Source organism: Tyto alba, unplaced genomic scaffold (assembly GCF_018691265.1).
Source record: "Tyto alba isolate M040663 unplaced genomic scaffold, T.alba_DEE_v4.0 Super-Scaffold_22, whole genome shotgun sequence".
Taxonomy (NCBI): Eukaryota; Metazoa; Chordata; class Aves; order Strigiformes; family Tytonidae; genus Tyto; species Tyto alba.
The window spans coordinates 17651875-17667700 of record NW_024881296.1 but is presented as its reverse complement, the minus strand read 5'-3'; the positions used below and the strand labels follow the sequence as shown (position 1 = coordinate 17667700).

General features: G+C 45.1%; 1 protein-coding gene across 1 annotated transcript in view; it reads left to right on the top strand.

Moving 5' to 3' along the window:
• Nucleotides 1-6630: 6630 nt before the first annotated feature.
• Nucleotides 6631-15826, top strand: part of SLC22A3 (solute carrier family 22 member 3) — a 36573-nt gene continuing 27377 nt past the window's right edge. The window contains exon 1 of the mRNA XM_009972936.3: nucleotides 6631-7319. Within this exon, the coding sequence (XP_009971238.2) occupies nucleotides 6906-7319 (414 nt within the window). The 5' untranslated portion in view covers nucleotides 6631-6905. The remainder of the gene's footprint in view (nucleotides 7320-15826) is intronic.

Genomic DNA, 15826 nt, shown 5'->3' with positions numbered 1-15826 from the left:
ATATACTCAGGAACATTTATTAGGGAAGGGAAAATATAACACATCTTGTGTAACAAATATGCTGACGTTTAAGAGCAACAAAGTTGTTTAAAACAACTGAAAGTATTGTGCAACTGAAGTATACTCTGGTAGGCCCACATATCCAAAAATGCCCATTTCAAGTAGTGTGCTAGGTGCTGTATCATGAACAGAGAATGTGTGCACCCAGATAAACCACCTGATGAAAGTGGCCTGGTCCCTCTTCCTATTAATAAAGCATAATAATCAAGCAAGAAGTGAGAACCCAGATGTAAAGAATTCCTTTGGGTTGGTATTGTGCAGTTAGGACAAAGGACACAATGTTATAGCAGAGATAAACTGCAAAAACAGAGTCAACTATAAATAGATTGTTACCACTAAGGGCTTCCAAAAACAACTACAGGAAGATTAGAGAAAGGCACTGAGGAATTACTAGTTCCCATCCATCCTTCCAGGATGACTTGAAGTTTTACGGGTGCATTTGGAGTGCTCTGGGTCTCTGCTGATGCTTTGAATTTACCCCTCTTCTGCAGCCTTTTTTATTTTCTGCAGAGCTGTACCTTGGTTCTTTTACCGTGGTGGTAAAAAAAAATTGCCATTATCTTGGAAAACCAGAAACAGATATTTGCTGAGACTAAATAATTTTTCATATAAATATGAAATGTATATTAATTCTTCCATGTGGAGTTTGAGTGTCTAGATATTCAGGCTCATAGGGTATTTTGAACCTGAATTGTCTTCTATACCAAGTCATGCTGCTTCCACCCAAAGCTGTCCTTCAGATGGACAGTGATGGTCTAGGAGAATTGCTCTATTACCTCCTTCTCATATCTACAAATGCTAGGATTTTTGTTACATTGACCAGCTTAGTGGTTTTTAGAGTTCCTGCAAGTTGTCAGCAATAAAAATCATGCAACAGAAGGGCCACAGAAAAGGGCTTGTTAGGAATATTTGATATAACATCAAGCTGAAAAATGGTATGAAAGTAGATTAAAAAGACTAATGTTAGAAACTCTCCAAGGGTTTTTGTGCTGTTTTTTTTTTTGTTTTTGTTTGGTTTGGTTTTAGTTTTGTTTTGGTTGTTTTTTTTTTTTTTTTTTGTTTTGTTTTGTTTTGTTTTTTGTTTTTTTTTTTCAATGAAAGTCCCACTTCAGAAACAGCTAGAGAAGCAGACAGCTAGTGAATGGCACCCCCAGACATTTTCATTGCACTGATACCCTCCTTGATATATGGTTTAAATGTTTCACCTTTATTTGCACAAAACAAGGTTGGAAACTTTCAGGCAAGGCACTTCTCTTAGTACTTAGAATTGCTTGCTTCCAAATTTGATGGAAACTGAGTCACAGGAGAGGGATGCATAACCATGAGAAACCACAAACAAAACTGATGTGATTTCCCCCACCTTTCCACCCTGGACTTGAGGCAGGTGTGACTGAGAGAGAAAGCAAACTTGTGATTCACAGATGTCTGATAACATGGGGGAACATTTTCTTTTTATCAGGAATTTACACCCATCTCTGGAAGTAAACTCTTGTTCATTCCATTGTGTGAAATAGCCTTTGGTGAACTCAGCTTGTCTTATCTCATGGCCGAGATGCTTGGTTATCTGAAGTCATTAACAAAGGTCCTGACAAATGTGACGTGGGATTATGGCATATTTATCTGAACAGGAAGGCAGAGCCTGGTTCAGCTCCTCTGCTAGCCTCCACAGTGACCGGGAAAAGAGGAAGAGGATGAGGGAAGCCACATACGGACTATAAAAATGTGTGTATAGGAACCCCTTTTCCTCTGGCTGCCCTTCTTTCAGCTGGCCTTGGAGAAGCTGATGAGCCCTTTTGATTCCTCTGTTGCTCTCAGATACTGAGCTGAAATCATGACAAGCAGGTGTTCCCAGATGTTGCTTAGAGAGTCATAGGTATCTGCTGCTTTTTCTGAGTAGGATTAAAGTCAGTGGGGAACAGATACAGGCTATCTGTAGGCACCCAAATTTGTGGCACATGATCTTCTCCAACAGGTAAGGAGGAACAGTGTGCAAGTGGGTAAAGAAACACAGACCCACCAGGATCCCATTTGCCTTGTGGCAGAGGATGTTTTGGCCCCAGAAAGAGCCCATGCAAGTAGAGATGTGGGACAGTGGGGAAGGACTCCTCGCTGATGGCTGCTGTAGGGTTGAGTCTGTAGGAGCCCCAGCCTGTGAGAGCCTAAACCCTGTGTGCCCCCCACCCTTTGCACCGGGGTAGCAGGAGGAAAAACTGAGGGTGTGAGAATGAGCACGGGCTGTGGGTAGAGGATGGCTTCCTCCACTACTGTAAGTTTTTTACCTACAAGTGCTCAAAATGACAGAGATATGGGCTGTATCCAGTGTGGTCACTACTGGTCTGGTTTGGTTTTTTTTTCCTCTCCTGTGAGGAGAGAAACAGGAGATTCTTTGTACCTATTTTACTTTTCCTTTCATTCTCCAGGTTTTTCTTCCACTTTTGGATTTTCCTTTTTGTTTCCATGTCCGCATTTTCCTCTGCTGTTTCAGCTGCTGTCCTAGCGATGAGTACAGATCTCTCTGGTTGTTGTACTCTACAGTTCCTAGAACTACATTTATTTATATTTGTTCTTGGAACTAAGATGGTAAAAATAGCCTAAAGGCCATGGAAATAGTGAGGGAGGGGAGTATAATGCATTGTGCATTGCTTTCATGGATTGCCAAATGGTGGAAACCCTGTTGATCAGAATTGACTTTTCCCATATCTCAAAGTTAGCTTCAACTCACAAGTTGATCTGGAGGCCTGGGAAAGGACATACTCCATTGAGTAGAGCTGCCACCTTTTGCAAAGAAAAAGAGAAAATCTGGAAGAAGAAGAACGGGAGATGAAGAAGATGAAAATGGGCAGTGGAAGAAAGAAGAAAGATTAATAAAGTGAAGGGGAAAAAAACAACAACAGCAACAAAAACCAAAACACAAAAACCATCAGAGAAAAAGCTGCATGTAATTTAGTGTCCTGACTTGGAATGTGATTGTACCATGTGTGGGAGAGGGGAGTGTAAATGTCTCTAATTGCCCCATGAAGAGGTCTCACTCTGATCTCAAAAAATTGTCTATTTATTCAGTCTCCAAAACAGAGCTCGTATATCCTTTCCAGCCTGGCTTCTTAACAAGATATGTTGTAACAGTGTGAGCCCTATGAACATGCGGTATTTTGGGGGCTGGAATCAGGCTTCTGTACTCCCTCACTTTTCACAGAAGAGCCAAACCTGCAGGATGCAGCTGGAAGGTGCATGAAAGGTGAAATGAGTGGTGAAGAATGATGAAGGGCCTTGCCATCTTCTGCTGTGAACCAAGCTTTGCCAGTAAGGTCTGCGCAACATACTTTGAGCTACTACTGCCCGTTTCCTCGTGGCGGGCTCTGCTGTGGGGTCACTGGTTAGTAGAGGTACAGATAATCCCAAAGTGTAGGGCTGTAGAGATCCCTGCCCCTTCTCCTGGCATGGAGGGCCAGAGAAAAGACTGGTGTTGGCAGTCTCCTGGCCCTAGGATGATGTGATGCTGACTGGTTTTCAGCCCTGCTGCCTAGGGCTATCTAGTCTATAGCAGATTTTTCTGGGGGAGGAATATTTGATGCAATATGAAGCTGCGTCAGGCAGAGAGATTTAACAGGCAAGGTGGTTGATCGCTGCCCAAGCTTGCTCCCAGGCCCTTTATTACTTAGCAAGGGGTATGTGTCTGTAGGAGATCAAAACCTAGGTCATGCTTTTCTACATAACTTTATAATGGAAACAATGCTGTTATGTAGGATGGTGCCCTCAGGTGTTTGCAAACTGCTTGATGTCACTGCTCTGCTGCTTATAGTGTCCCAAAGATGGATTTTGAGGTTTTAAAGTGTTTATCTGAAGCACTAGCAAAGATTATCCAGGGTGTTGCAGTGAAGTAACTTTCTAGGATTCAGTCACAGTAGCTATTGATCCAAATGTCTCATGTGGTCATCCAGGCATGTGTAAGCAAATGGAAGTCTAGACCCATGGGTGTACAGGGAGTGTATGTGCTTTCTCCTCTAGACTATAGTTTTCATTCTGTTTCAGAAATAACCATGACATTTCGACTTCTAAACAGAGCTCCAACTGAAGATGCTCATGATTGTAATTTAGCTGTACCTCTATATCTCTTTCTCCTCTGCTCCCCTTTCATCACCACTTCTGCCTCTGCTGTTTCCCTGGCTTGCTGCTTTTCTACTCTTCCCCCTTCCTCTTTCTGTTCTCTTCTCTGCATCTGTTTTTAATGTTTTTTCCTTCTTCATCAGTCAACATCTTCCCTGGCTCTTTCTTCCCTTGCTTCCTTTCCAGAATCAAAGAACATATTTTTTTACTGTATGTATAGGAAAAAATGTTTAAAATGCTGGTTTGACCCTGAGATCCATCCTCAAAGATTTAAGGGCATTCTTTCAAGAGGTTACAGTTGCAGGCTTTGTATACAAACCCATCTTCCCATCTTTAGATGTGTTCAGCTCTTGCAGCATGCAGAGCTAAAGTTCCAGGAAAACCTTGTGGAAGCTGGGAATTGCTCACTGTAGAATATATGCACTAATTCACATTGTCATGCATCTGTCACTGGGATATTTTAGATTTCTTCGACAAACTGGAGTCTTGCAGCACACTGATATGGTGGCAAATGTTGATAAGCCATTTTTGGACAGAGAAATGAAAACAAGGTTGAACACTGAGGAACCAAGGTCACTTTGACATCTCCAATGCCAGACAGTTGAACTGATTATACTGAATGAATCTTTGCCTGTATGACCAGCAGTGTAACTGCACTGATCTCTCTCAGCTGCTACATTTTTTGCTTTTGGGTCTGGCACACTGTGATATACATGCTGTGCATGACAAGAGCTTAATGGATGAGATGTGTGAAATTTTGACAACCAGCTACTAGACCATGCTTTCTTCTGGGAAATAAAGTAGCTTCAGAAGCAATGTTGCAATAGTAGACTGAATTCTCACTCAACTAAATCTGGTCTAGCTCCACTAGTCAGCTACGAGGTGGCAGTGGTAGTTGCACCAATAGGTTTCCTAAACAGGTAAAATGCTGAGCACAGCTAAACTGATTCATGGTTTACAGGAGACTAACCTTTATGATTCAGAATTGAGCTAATACCCAACAAGGAGAAAAACAACATTTTTTATTGGGGTAAGGAACAGTGGAAGTTTAATACACCCTTGAGCAGAGCTGTAAAAGAAGTGCACAGGTTGATTATGAGGCTCTGTCCCCATTTATTTGTCTCTGTGGTGGTCCTTATAGAGACAATCTCCTCCCCAGTTGCTGGAAGCTGTCAGGATAAACCATTTTACCTTAGACATCTCAGTATGATTGACCTTTCAGTTAGCCCTGTTGGGATAAAAGAGCTTATTTAGTTTGAAACCAGCCATCAGACAGTGCCCCATTTCCTCAGACACAGACCTGGACCCAAAGGTGTGTTCATGGGCTCTAAGCTTGATTACTGCAAAACAGCATAACTAGGAGTCAAACAAAATTCCTTCAAAAGCATCTTCTGATGCAAGTACAGCAACACATCCACCTAGCAAAACGCATCTTTGCCAAGCTCACACCACAGCACCAGTCTTCATGTCTGTTACAAAGTCTGTATAGTAATCAAAGCCTTCCTTGGTCTGAATCTAACTGTTTTAGAAACTGTACTTTGCTTCAAAATTATAGACATCCCTGGTCAAAGCTGTAGATAACCAGAGAGAAGGGATTGCAGGAGACATCTTTGATAAGTGCTGTCCCTGTGCTCCTTCTTGCAAGAGAATTGAGTGGCCATGGACCTCACGATCCTGAACAAAGTGCAAAACACCTGCTGTTGCATGTCTGATTTGATTCAGGGAGTTCTGCACAAGATGTGCTCATGTGCACACAAAATGCACCCCAGTTGTGTCTCCCCCTTCCCTTCTTCCCCCACTTAAGCAGCTAAACAGAAAAGTGAGATAACTTATTTTCCAATCAGTTTTGGGGAAGAAAAACTGGTCATTTCTCTTTTAAATATTTGTAAGACTTTGTGAAATGAAAATTAACAAAGTCATACAAAAGACTTCTTGAACAGGTAGATCCAGCTTTTTAAAAAAAATTTCTGGATTTTGGACTGGCAGAGTTTGTGAACCTCGCTTTATTTACAGTACAGAAAAGAAAGACTCTTGAAAATTAAATCCATACGTATGGTGAAGTAACGCTTTGGAGAAGTAATTAAACATTGCTGCAGTGTTCATTTCTGTTTGCTGAAGGAAAGACTTTATAGCTCTCTCTGAAACAACTTTCTTCCTGCCCCTGCCGTCCTGCAGAGAGGCTGCATCACTCACTGCTGCTTTTTTTTTGCAAGAGCTTCTGCACTCTCTCCCATTTAACTCTCTGCTTTGTCCTCACACCTATTAATTTATCCTAGCTGTGGTGGGAGCTGGCATTTGCGACTTGCCTTCCCCGAAGGAGTTAACGGGGTTTATTACATAATCTATTTAACATTCGGGATGAATAGGAAATGCACGCCCCTCCTCTCCTACAATATGTTTGTGCGCTTTAAATTGCACTCCTCCCCGGCTGCGTGTGAGCCCCACGCTGCTTGACATGCCCTGAGTCTCCGCGTGTGTGTGCTTGGGCGCACGCTAGCCTGCCTGCCCGCCGCTCTGCCCCTTCCCACTCCCTCATGCTACCGGCGGCGTTGCACGCCCACGTGTCTCGCGTGTCCGTGCGTGTGCACGCGTGGGGTGTGCGGGTACGTACACATGAGAGGAGAGGAGCGAGGGGAGGCGAGACGGTCACGTTTGTAGGAAGTGCCAGAAGTCGATGCAAAGTGTGAAAGCAAACTCTGCCATCTCTTGGACTGCTACAAGTGGACAGACCGCCTCGCATAATGCCAACTTTTGATGAGGTTTTGAAGGAAGCTGGGGAATTTGGAAGATTTCAAAAGAGGGTCTTTTTCCTCCTTTGCCAGACGGGCATAACTTTTTCTTTCCTGTTCGCCAGCGTGGTTTTCCTTGGGCAAACACCCGACAACTACTGGTGCAGGATCCCTGGGGCAGCTGAATTAAGTGAACGATGTGGCTGGACACTGGAAGAGGAGCGAAACTTCACGGTACTGCCCCTGCTCCTGGGGAATGCATCCTCCAGTGGGCAATGCGAGAGGCTGGACATCTCATGGGACGGCTCCGTCAGCTGCACCAGCCCGCTCGCCCACTACAGCAATCACAGCGCTGGCAACCTGCCGCTCGCTGCCTGCCACCATAACTGGGTGTATGAACATCCCCACTCCTCCATCGTCAGCGAGGTAAGAAAAATCCCCATCCTCTAATCAGCAGCTTCCGTCCTGGCGTGGGATTGCAGCAGTAAAATGGGAATGCTGCTGCAAGCGTCTTTGCTTTGGTGGCTGGTTTTCCTTTCCGGGTTTGTTTTATTCCAAGTCACAAGCAAATTGGGTCAATGAATGTGATCAAGTGTCAGCTTTTAGGTAAAAGTAAGCTGATCTGAAGGGTGGCTCTCCAAGGCCAAGTACTACATGCAAAGCCAAACACCCCACACAGAGATTACTCTGTTGCTAGAGGGATGTCAGACTAAAATAAAGAGTTAAGTCCTTGCAGCTGAGTCTTCTGGTGCTCAGTTGTGGGTCAGTAACTTTGGTGGTGTAAACTCCAAGTGTAGCTGACCGATACCACTTGATGATCCAGACCACTGTGTGTTATCCATTCTCTGTACTTCCAGTGCTGAACATTTAAGTCTGCAGGTAATAAAAAAAAAAAAAACCCTCATGACAGAATATACTTCTGAGATCTGACAGGAGTCAGCAGAAATGAATGTACTTACTAAAGAAAAAAAATCGAACACATATCTTCGCCCAAAACAATCATTCAGCTTTTCCTGAAATGTCAGTGTCAGAGAACTGCAGAGCACTGGCAAATGTAGTGATTTTTTAACAAGGCTGCAAAAGGCCATTTAAGATGCTTTCCTAGGAGATCCCCTGTGTAATCTGTAATCATGCCATGGATGTGCTGTGATCTGGCTCCAGGACACAGTCTGCACACTAAGAGTGTGTATTTTAAGGTCATCCTGACAGTAACTGTCACCGATGCAGTAATGAAAAATATGAAGCGTGATTAGAGGGGTTGGCTAAGAAATCATCAAGGTGCACCTTGGAATGTGGCAGCACAGCCGTGGGCTCTGGCTGCTGCCTGTCTCATGAGTCTCCCGCTGTGGATTTTAGCTGGGTGTTTGCACTGAAGCTGTGCCCTCTGAAACACGGGGCAGGGCACAGCAGGCAAAGCCCTGAGCAAACACTGAACTGAAAAGTGGTGCCTATCCTAACCTTCCAATTCATCATCCTTCCACCATCCAGCTGGGACCACTGGATCTGCTTGCAGGCTTCAGGCTCTTCAGTGCAGCAGCATTGTGCCCTGAGCACTGCATCTGACCTGAACAGCTTTAGCCAGGATCTATGCTCAGAAGATAAATCAGAGCACTTGGCTGGCCCTAGAGCAGAGGTTCAGAACTGGCTTTTGTGTGTGATTGCCAAAATCGAGGCTGCTCAGAGGGCTGCCAGTGACGCCCAGGGAGCTGGTGCCAAACTTTAGTCCCTGGGAATGACTTCTCTCTCTGTCTGTGCTGGCAGTGGCAGCTGGGGCTGGGTGGGCAGGAGGACAAATGCTGCCCAGGAGCCACAGTCTGCCTCTGGAGCGAACCGCAGGAGGCAGCCGTGGTGGAAAGGTTGTGCTGCTGTTGCTGCGGTATCTCTGCTGGGGGACTGTAAGGGGTTAGGTCATGGTGTCTTTTACCTGGGCAGTCTGTGCTAGCCATTATCCTCAGAGATTAAGAATAAAACCATGGAGACTTCTTTTCTTTTGTTATTCCTTTTTTTTTTTCCCTTCAGCCTTGCTGTAGGTGAAAGCATGTAAGTTGTGTCCATAAGACTGTGCTCAGAGTCCATTTATGGCTGCAGTTTCTGTATCTAGCAAAGCCATTGTGATTTTCCAGTAGTGCTGATCCACTGGGTACAGCTAAGAGAAAATTAAACCAGTGTTTGTGTTGCAGTAATAAATGGGAGTGAAAGGTTCAATGTTCTCTGGCAAACACCTCGTCCATCTGTACCTTCTTCCTTTCTTCTGCTGGGGAGACTCTCTAGGGGCAGGGGAGGGAGGCGGGGTAGAGGGATGCCTGGGGAGGCGCTCCCCACCTGTGCTCCCAAAGGCGCACATTGGGAAAACCAGGGAGTAACAGTCTGCAAGTAGTGACAGGCTGGCACGGTCTGTCCCATGTGCCGGGGCAGCAGGTCCCGTCATCAATGTCATGGCTGCTCCTAGAGGGACTCTTGCTGGCCAGGTGCACCTTGGCTGGAGGGTGCTGAGCTGTGACCTGTGGCACTTGAGCTTTCTTCCCAGTTTTGCAACATTTGCCAGATAAATCACATCCCATGGGGATTGGTTTCTTCATCTATAAAGGAAGCTTGTGGCATGCATGTCCTGGCTCAATTTCTTTGAGATCAGCTATTAAAAGGAGCTTGATATCTTAATGCATTATATGTCCAGCAAAGACAATTTAAATCCCAGATTTAATGTAGTATCCTTTCACTCAGCTGAGGCTCTAACAAATCATGACTGAATTTAATCAGATTTGTGCTCTGTTTAATCAGCTCATCAAAGACGTCTTTTCTCATATGTCTACTGTAAATGCTTCATATTGTCCATGTGTGCAGAAATGTTTCTGTTTCTTTCAACTGTCTTATGATTCCTGGCACTTTATGTCTGGCTGAATCAGCAGTGGAAGTGACGAGGGAGACAAAGTTAAAAGGATGAGTTATATGTCAGTCTGAAGGATGTATATTCAGGGACAAAGAGAGAGAAGTGGAAGACTGAAAGAGTTCTTCCAGGCCTACGGCAAGCGCAGATCTGCTGTGGATTGGCAGTGTGGAAGGAGAGGCAAAGGGCAAATGCAGGCATGTAAAGCCTTTGCTGGGAAAAGATGTCATATCACAGAGTAGGTCCATCAGCCAAACCATAGGTTGTTGCAGTCAGTTCTGATCACCCTAAAGGAGCTAAATCATATGCCTGGAAAGACTGATTTATGAGGAGTTGTGAAATGAATGGTGTTGCAGTACCTGACTTCATTGCTCTGATTTGTGCATGACTAGAGCATGTTGCTCGCTAGTTGCTCTCTCATCTTAGCTATCTTCCACAAGGGTGTTCACAGTAGCATCAGCAGAAGGAATCAGAGGAAAAAGGGAGAATGTGGACTGGTGAAAAACACTTAGTGCTTTGCAAGCAGTACCTGGGGTGCCTGCTGCATCATCTGCTGCTGCAGGACTCCTGAGTCTCAGTGCTGGGGTACATCAGGGTGCTGAGAGAATGTATCAGGGCTTTGCCCCTTCAGTGTTTGAGAAGAGGAAAATCTATTAAGAAATAATCACAGGAGCAAACCATGGCAAAGCCAGTTAGCCTGGTCTAGTGACAGGTGACAGAGCATTGCTAAAGATTCCCTTTCAAAATCTTTGGATGTCTAAAGGACTCTGAGAGGTGGTCCCTACCAGTGACATTCCTAAGGGTCTCTGTGCTCCATTGTTTTAGGTCAGGATTTTCTGTGAGGGCAATCTGGATCACAGGAGTTATCCACTGGTGCTGCACACACAGGCCAGCACCGTGATGTCTGAAATAGAGTCAAGTAAGCCAGAGTTGGGATGATATAAAGGTTTCAAGATATCAGCAAACTCCTCTGCTATGTGTAAAACTTGGCAGCGACCCTTCCAACGTAAGGGTGTCGCAGGAGGTGGAACTGCACAGAGGACCTTGGCCCAGTGCAGTCTGCTCTCCCGTTTAATTGAGTGGGTCTTGCACAGCTCCCTGTGAAACTGGAAGACGTGGCTGCATGCGTCAGCAGCGGGATGGGAACCCAGTGGCTTCTCAGATTTTGCTTGGAGAGGGAGGCTGAGTGGGTAATTATGGAGCTAAATCCATTCCTGGCTCGTGCCAGCTGGTGCCATCTGAAATGGTGCTGGTCGTGGCAGGTGGCTGGCTCTGCTCTGGAGGGAAGGCTGGTGACAGCAGCACCTCTCAGGGGGAGGAGGGCAGGAAAGGGCAGCCTTTCTGCACAGTAGATGGAGGAGGAGGAAGATCAGGGGTGCCGGGGGGCTGTGGTGGACCAGGGGAGCCACAGCCTCCTGCTCTGGCCTGCAGGTCTGGACGGGAGCCCGAGTCACCCCCTGCTCTCCGTAAAAGGAGTAGGAAATATGTTGCCTGCCATCCCCTGCTGGGTGAGCCTTGTGAGGGACACACGTACCCAGGACACATGGAATTTAAAAAACCTAATGTCCCCAGGGAGCTGTGCTGAAGACTGAATTTAATACTGCTGGGGTTTGGCACTGTGTACTTAAGTCCCAGTGGAGAAAGCCTAGCACCCTGCGAAAGGGTGGCTGGTGGTAGTTTGCAATGCGATAGACATTTTATTCAGACATTTTTGGCGAAGATGACTCCTAGAGGCATGTGCATGAATTACAATTGCGTCTGCAGGTCCAGTGGCCTGTAGTGGTGGATGAAAGGAAGAGGGAAGTCAACACAGTCATCAGCAGCTACAGCGCAGCTGGCATATTTAAGCCTATTAGCAGACTTTGTTGGCAGGAGTTCAGCAGAAGGGACCGATTCCAATAGGCCCTGTCTGCAGCAAGACTTCACGCTATAAATTATGTCATTTTGAGACCTGGCAATAATTTATTGCCAAAGTCAGAGGTCTGAAGTGGACAAATGATCATCTGAACATATCCTACTGCACCTGTTGGGAGTAAATCTTCTTACTCCTCTGCTTGCCAGCTGTCTCAGAAAATAAGTCAGCCAGCATTTGCAGAGAAACCTGTAGGCAAAGCAATGTCTGTCTCAAAGTTTTTACAGTCCCTCAGAGCAGGACATAACATGGTAGTCAAGCTCAGGGTGGAGAAAGCATAGCTGGTCCTTTTGCTGTCCTCCTCCAAGACAGTAAACAGTGTGATTCACCCTCAAAGTGTTGATCTAGTGTGATTATCGCCACCGGCATGCCAGTACCCTCTCTTATTTCCACCATCATGGTGGGATTAATATTAAGTAGTGGACCGAAAAGGGAAAAAGGGCAGACAGAAGAGCAGAGGGAGCAGCAATTGCTGAATTTCTTATGAAGGTCTAACTAAGCTTTGCCTATATGAGAGGGGCTGGAGCAGTTCTTTGCATGGGTTACACCCATGGGCCCACATTTCTGTCACTGCCATCGAGCCAGCTGGTACTGGCTGAGGGTTCAGGCCTTGGTTTTCCTGTTCTTTTTAGGACAGCTGCAGTTTCCCCCCTTTAGGAGATGGTAAGTTTCTCCACTTCCCTGTTGCTTTGGACATGGATAAACATAAGAAAAAAGGACAGAACAAGTCTTCCGTCCTAGGAGGCTCAATGAGTGCGTGATTTGGGTGTCAGGGACATGAAAGTACCAGCTGGACCTTGGGCCATGAGCAAGAGGGAAACCTCCAAAGTTTTCAAAGCTAAGCTGTTCCTCAGGCCGTGAGTCATAATGCCCGGGGAGCAGGGTAATGGCTGACTCCATTCGTCCTGTTAAGTGCTCAGATTGAAACAAGACATGAAGAAGGACAGTGTCCTAGCTTAGTCCCTTAGCAGTCTGAGAGAAACTTTGACAGAAAGAGAACAAAAAAGTAATTTCTCCCTTTCCATTGCATGCGCTTGCAGGGTGTTTTGTTGCAGTAAGGATGTGTGAAAGATAGTAGTTTGACAGGCCAGAGGACAAGAGAGATGGAGAAGAGCTTCCCAGCAACAAATAAGGAACATGCAGCCACAGTCTGCATCTCCTCAGGTTTCCTTAAACAGTAAATATTGCTCTAAACCATTTGTTACTGGGAATGGAAGGGTAAACCAGCCTCTGTTTCAATGAATGCTTGAATAATTTGTATGAATGTCACTTAAAATATGTGTGGGGGGTCTCAGTATGCTCTTGTAATTGAACTGAGGGATCGCTGTAGATCTCTTTATTGACCAAAGAATTTAATCCATCATTTTCAAATTTAATTGTAATTGTCAGTAAAGTGCTTCCAAACACTTGCTCAAAGTTGTTACATTTTGAGGAGCTTTTAATGACATACTGTCACTTAAAGCAATGCATTTCTGTAGGGATAGGTGTGCTGAAGTATTTCTGGAGTTGCTTCATGCGTAAAGGCCTCTCAAGTACCAGGAATTACAAGTCTGGTTAGCCTGCATGTCGAACTAAAATGGAAAACGTTTGCCTTCTACCAAAGCTATGAAGAAATGAGAAGTTGCCCCAGTCCCCATGTTTCCCAGTCATTAGTCACGTATAAGTATTTCTTCAGCTCCCATCTCAGCCAGTTCCCAGTCCTTTCTATAGAGGTTACTCCACTAATGAACTACAGGGAATGAGCGCAAAACCTCTTCCCTCTCCCAGAGAGATCTCACTGTGCTGGCTTGCTGCTGCTTTAGAGATCAGCAAAGCATACCAGTGCAGTTCCTTCCAGCCACGCCATTGCTACTATAAATCTGTACTGGGATTTCACATTGATGGTCAAACCTCTAGTGGGTTCATCACAGGGATGTATTTCCAAGCAGGAGTGTACTGCAAGGGTGGAAGTGACTGATTTTACCCCCTCTGTTAAGGAGACTATAGAAGAGGATGTCCTGATGGAGCTGGTTCCTTCTGCTTGTCTCTGTTGGCAGCACCTCACTTCTGCTCAGGATGGCAGCTCATTGCCAAGGCTGTGGCAAAGGGAGTGCAGATGTGCACTGTTTATCATTGTGGGCAATGCAACTTTTTTAGTCACTTCCCTAAATGGAAGGAGGCCATGTTCCGGCACACAATGCTTTTTGTCATACAGTGGATAGAAATCATGCAGGTAAGTGTTGCTCTGAATGCAGAGAGGAATTGCAGGGTTGTGCTGGGTGTATGTACTTGGGCAGTGAGGGGATTAGCTGGGAGCATGGCAATACTGAAGAAGAGGACATGCTCTCAGCTGAGGCCAGCCAGCTGAGTTAGTTCACCTGTTTGATGATTGCATTGAGGAGCCGGTGAGCTAGATTTTAACAGGGTCCAGGTGTAGCCAGTGCAATACAGGTCAACAAATAGGCTTAAGATCAGAGGAAAAAAAAAACTAAGGCTTTCCTTTCCTTTTCCATATCCCTCCCCTCACACTGCAGTAACTGTTTTAGCAGTTAAATTTTTAGTCTAGGAAGGAAAGGGCACTGAACACAGGGCACAACGTTCTGTTTCTGATGTGTTGTCCTGTGTAAACTTATTCAAGTGAAAGCAGAAATGTTTACGTCATGGCATAGACATGCACTGCGAGGACACTGTTTGTGGACAGAGGCACCTACAAATGCACAGGGAGGACAGGACTGTAAGCTCTCCTCACTCCGATGTCTCCCAAATGTTTCTCTAGAATATGTCTCAAATTTTGCAGCAGCAGGGGTGTGCTGTTGCAGCCACAGAGGTTACATTTCTGAAGGGAAACCTCAGCTGGGTCCCAGCTTGCTGAGGTTTCTGTGATGATCAGCAACGAGCCACTGGTCTCACATCTCTTCCCCTGCTTATTTTCAACTGGTGTGAGCTATAGCTCTTCATCCCTGGAGTTGCAAAAGTGGAAAGTTCAGGAAGAAAACAAAGAAAACCAAAGTCAGACAGCTGTGATCTAGACAGATAGACAGCACTAGAGTTTTTGATTCTCAATGTTACCAATTTTGGAAACCACATGGGATCACAGGAAGGTAGTCTGTGACATTTAAAGACCGTATGCTGGGATTTTTTTGGTACATTATGAGAAGAATGTGTACTTTCAGGGAATGGGATCTCCTACTACTGACAGTGAGAGATGGTTACTAACAAGTATAGCTCTTCTGCTCCTTGAAGCCACTGGCTATTAGCATGGAAGTGCTCCTGGTTGGTGAGCTCCTCACAACATGGACCACATCCACCTGTGTGGTTGGAGTGTAAACATCAGCCCATGCATAGACAGGCATATGACTGTTCAGAAACAGAGGAGGCACTATTCTGGTCCCTTTTTTGGAGGCTGCTAGCAAGGGAAGTGGGAGATGTTTTGGGGGAGTGTCATATAGGGGGACTGATGGCTAGCTTGGAGACAGGCTGAAATCATGGGTAAACAGATGCAGATGGGGATAACTGTCAGGTGTTACCAAACCAGGTCACAGCTGAAGTGGTGATGTGGGTCTGACAAGCAGCTTGGATCAAAAAAAGATCTCTGCAGGGTGTGTAATTCTCTTTTAAAGGTTACATTCCCCTCTAAAGGTTATGTTTGCAAACGAAAAGCAAGGCATTAGTGGGGTGATGTCTTAAATGCTAGGTGCTACGTCAAGCAAACAGAAAAGGTCTGAGAATGCTTATCTGTACCAGGAGTTATTTAAATATTTAGAAAATAACAAGGCACAGGGCTAATTTAGGAGAGTACAGTTAGAGTATTGTCACTAATCTCTTCAGAAAGAGTTCATAGTCTCTTAGAAGTTTTCTGTATTTTCCTATTTCTCAGAGTATTTAAAATATTTGACTATATTGTTAGCCAAGATCTAATTCTTGCTGCTGCCTAAATCAAATGAAATTGCTGTTCAGATGAAAGAGTTCTCTCTGGTAAAGATATTTTTCTTCCTCTCTTTCTGGCATGTGTTCATTCTCCTGCCTCCTTTCATGATAGCTTATTCACTGCCTGTTTACAGTAAAGAGGGATCAAATTATTTAAACAATAAATATACCTCTTGAAAAAGGATCAAAACTCTAAACCCTGAAGGCCAGTGCCTGCAGTGGGTGCTGGGG